The following is a 4,261-nucleotide window of genomic DNA, read 5'->3' as shown; positions in this document are numbered from 1 at the left end:
TATTTTGCTTAGATGAGCTGGGGTGCAGGCCAGAGGTGCAGGGGGTGAGAGGACTCACCAGAGACAGAGTGGGGAGCAGAACAAGTGAATTCACTGAAATATATTGCTGAGGGGAGCAGCAGGCAAGAGAGAAGAGGTTTGCTATGTCATGTGGGTTAGTTCCCTGGCCGGATCAAACTCATGACACAGTGGCTAGTAATAGATTGATAGAGCTTTAACTCTGAACCACCAGGGAGGCCCTAATCAATATATATTTCGTAATTTAAAAAAAGTTTTATTTATGCATATAAGAACTGGGATACAGGCCAGAGATATGGGGGGTGAGAGGGTTCATCAGAGACAGAGTGGGGGGCAGAACGGGGGTGGAGTCCCTGTTATTTCAACACTTCATATTTTATTTATTTATATTTAATGATTTATTTTGCTTAGAAGAGCTGGGGTGCAGGCCAGAGGTGCAGGGGGTGAGAGGACTCACCAGAGACAGAGTGGGGAGCAGAACGGGGAGATTCACTAAAATACACTGCTGAGGGGAGCAGCGGGTGAGACAGGAGAGGTCTGCCATGCCATGTGGGTCACCTCCCTGGTGGGAATTGAACTCTTGCTGCAGTGGCTGCAGATGGCTTCACAGTGCTGCACTTTAACTCCTTGTGCCACCAGAGAAGGCCCCAATCAATATTTTAAATATTAAAATTAGATATTGCATAGTCTCTTTTTGGTCTGTCTTCATAACCTCGTGTAGTTTACTTACAAAGCAGCTCAATTTGAACTGGTCATATTTCCAGTGCTTGGTCACGGGGCTGGTGGCTCAAGGTTGGACAGAACACATGTAGGCCAACAAACTACATCCTTCCTATAGTGAGTTAAAGCCCACATGGTTTTTCAGGTCTTTGGTCTCTGAATCTGAGGACTGTGCACCATCATTTCCTGGGTTTAGGGGTTATGAGGCTAACCAGGATTCTCACTTTTCTCCACAGTATGAAAAAGCTTTCTCACCCAAGTATCTGCAGAACTGGTCTCCCGCCAAGCCAACAAAAGAGGTATTTCATATGCAGTGGACCTCTAAAGCCACGTTTTGGTCATTTCCACAATGCTGGGTAATTCTCTGGCACCTGCTTTCAGTCATCATTAAATTCCTGTCTCCTCCTCTCCTTTTACCCTTGTCAAGAACCTCAGATACGCTCTCCCTCTTCTACTGCATTTTTTTCTTTTTGCTCCTCTGCCCCAGAGAATTCCGCCCCATGAAGGCTACACTCAGATTATTGCCAATGACCGTGGTCATCTGTTACCGTCGGTGCCCCGTTCCAAGGTGAGCCACAAATCTCCACTCTGTCAAGGAAGGAAGTTTAGGTGCAGAACGGGAGCATTAGAGGGGAGATAGCAACCTCCCACTGTCACTATCTAGAAAATTAAGTTCAACCTAATTCACATTTTAACATGCATGCCCCAAATTTATACCCAGTTTGTCCAAAAGGCAGAGTTGTGTTTAGCACCAGAATTCCTTAAATCATGAATAATTTGTTCATAATGAATGCTTTCAGGTGATACTTAAGTGGGCCTCTACTAAACTTAGCCTGAGGTTGCAGATTTCAGTCTGCAGAAGTAAGATGAGGATATTAAGTGATTTCAGTAAGGGAAGGGGAAACAAAAGGGGAGCTTGGGGGCTTTGTTTGGTTTCATTACCATGCATCCCGAGCTTGGTAAATGATGAAAACTGGCAAATAGAGGTCTTGACAAACAGGTCAGATACTCTACCAAGTCCCATCTTTTTTCCTTTTAGGCAAGTCCTTGGGGTTCCTTCATGGGTACCTGGGAAATGCCTCTGAAGATACCCCCTGCTAGGGCAACCCTGACCTCCCGAACCGTTGCTGGTGCGGCCTCCCTCACCAAATGGATACAGAAAAATCCTGATTTACTCAAGGCCTCCAACGGGCTGCGTCCTGAAATTTTAGGCAAGGTAGCTATGCTTCCCACATAATCCCAAATCCTATTGTCTCCGTTTCTTTTCAATTTCAAAACTACCTGTTATAACAGCACTATGCCAGCAGGGGGAACCTCTCACCATTTCTGTCTTACCCAGTCTAGTTCTGAGCACCTCAGGCATGTGAAGACACACATCACCCACCCCCACCCCACCCCACCCCAACCCGCCAGCACAAAATTGTTCTGATTTCAAGGGGAGCTGCGGAACTGAACTTCACTTTTATCTATAACCTGACTTTTTGTCCATGGTATGGAAAGAACGAGAATTATTAACTCAGTGGATTCGGGATGACCTAAACCTGAGCAGAAACATGAATGTCTCTTCCATTCCACCCCACAGCCCCATGATCCAGTCAGTCAGAAGGAACTCAAGAAGTCTATCACAAAGACTGTACAGCAAGCACCAAGCCCAACCATCATTCCGAATTCCCCAGATGCAAACCTCAATTCCGAAGATGAACCCCATAGCTCACACCCCTCGGCTGGTCATACTCCGGGCCCCCAAACCCCAAACAACTCTCTTCTGAGCCCACCCAGTCCGTGTGTGTCAGAATATCGTGCGTGTTCTAATCTTTCTGAGCCCCAGAAACAAAACTTGGAACTCCAGAAAGAAACAGAGTAAACCTCTCTAGAGATTGAATGAAGACCCCCAACGGCACGTAGAATAGGGAAATAAAGGAGTAGGTATAAAAGATAAACTTGGAAAATAAACATCTATTGTTGACTCAATCTTTCCCTCCTGCTATGGCTTCCTCTTGTGACCCATAATGAAGATAATGAGGATTAGGGGAAACAGAGTAGAGTATAGTGGCTTGTGGTGGAAAAGGACTGAGTTAATTATATTCAGAAATGATCAGGAGTTTCTTAAAACCTCAAAGAACTGCCCCCTCATTTTTCATCCTGAGCACACTTCCAGCTACAAAGTCAAACAACATGGTAGGAAAGGACGTGTCTGTGTGTTTGCAGCAAGTGTCTGGGCAAATGGAGGTAAGAAAGTCAGGGTAGAAGACACTGTTCTTGTTTAAAACATCATGGCTTTTGTCAAAACACACAGGGACAAGTTACCAGACTCAGGCAAAAGTACTAGTCTGAAAACTGAAGCTAGAGACGTGACACAGAGGACAGAGAGGAAAAACCAAAGCAAGCAGACATTTAGGGCAGAATAACAAACACGATGCTCAATCTGCCACTCAGATCCAATCACCTCAATGAGAATCTAGCAGGAAAGTCAGAAGTCCCCTATCCAGTCCCAGCTTCCAACATGTTTATTACTGTCTCCACTCTGCAGCTTCCTGGCACTGGCTGTGAAATTTAATGCCCTTGCCAAACTTTTCCCAGTTCCAATGCCAAAGTGTTCCCTTGTGAACTTGTGCCTCTCCAAGGCCAAGTACAGAGGACATAGGGTTTCAGCTGGGGGAAGGCTACAAAGACTTCTCAAGGCCGGTATGGGAAAGAGCAAAAACAAACATTGCTTAACATTACTTAAGTTAGAGGTGACTGGGAGCTGGAATGGACTGTTGAGGTGGCAGATCCCCTCCATTTCAGCTAAAATCAAGTCTTTTGGGGTCACCTATTATTTCTTCCAATCCAAAGTTTTAACCAGTTGGCCAAACTACTCAGTGACAAAGACAGATGTTTACCCAGTTTCCAAATCTATGAAAGTAGCACTTCTGCTAAGGGAGTTTAGAACCTAAAAGCCTGACCTATATGGATTACAAAAGCAGCAAGTTTTCTCATTAAATTATAAATATCTGCCAGGCTTTCACCTCCACTGGCCCTCCATCTCCCTCAGTGAAATGTCCCATGAGGTCTACAATCACTTGTCAGTAGGATCATGGAGTCTATAACCACACAAAAGTTCTCTGCGTGTTTAACTTCCCTTCTCTTGCTCCTCCCTTCTCTAAGGTTTCTTCTGCATGGTATTACATCTCTGGCTACTTGTGCCTGATTCCCTAAAAATGTGGTCAGTTGTAGGACAAAAAGTTTCTCTCCTGAGAAAGGTCAGATTGGGGGATGTAAATGCCTGAGTCCAGGAGGGGGTGGAAATTGGCTTCTCCCCAACCGCCATTCTCTTGGTTTCACTAGAATTCAAGGAGAATCAAAGACAAAATGAGTATTTTAATTCAGTTTCAGAAAAAAGATATCACATGAATTTGGATTAGAAAACATGACATTAAGAGGTTTGTTTTTCTGGAAATGCAAAGAAAAAAAATAACCTTTAATAGATTTGATGATGATTTTCTGGGTCATCTTCTGACATCAAAAGCTATTTATCTTCTCT

At 44.4% G+C, this 4,261-nt stretch overlaps 1 protein-coding gene across 1 annotated transcript in view; it reads left to right on the top strand.

Annotated features, from left to right (window-relative positions):
- The window catches only part of CFAP126 (cilia and flagella associated protein 126), a 4,563-nt gene extending 1,961 nt beyond the window's left edge, over positions 1 to 2,602 (top strand). The window contains exons 2-5 of the mRNA XM_004688097.2: positions 975 to 1,037; positions 1,226 to 1,306; positions 1,778 to 1,954; positions 2,321 to 2,602. Of these exons, the coding sequence (XP_004688154.1) occupies positions 975 to 1,037; positions 1,226 to 1,306; positions 1,778 to 1,954; positions 2,321 to 2,602 (603 nt within the window). The remainder of the gene's footprint in view (positions 1 to 974; positions 1,038 to 1,225; positions 1,307 to 1,777; positions 1,955 to 2,320) is intronic.
- Positions 2,603 to 4,261: the final 1,659 nt, after the last annotated feature.

Source organism: Condylura cristata, unplaced genomic scaffold, assembly GCF_000260355.1.
Source record: "Condylura cristata isolate star-nosed mole 26May11 unplaced genomic scaffold, ConCri1.0 scaffold00024, whole genome shotgun sequence".
Classification (NCBI taxonomy): domain Eukaryota; kingdom Metazoa; phylum Chordata; class Mammalia; order Eulipotyphla; family Talpidae; genus Condylura; species Condylura cristata.
This window is presented reverse-complemented; position numbering and strand designations above follow the sequence as displayed.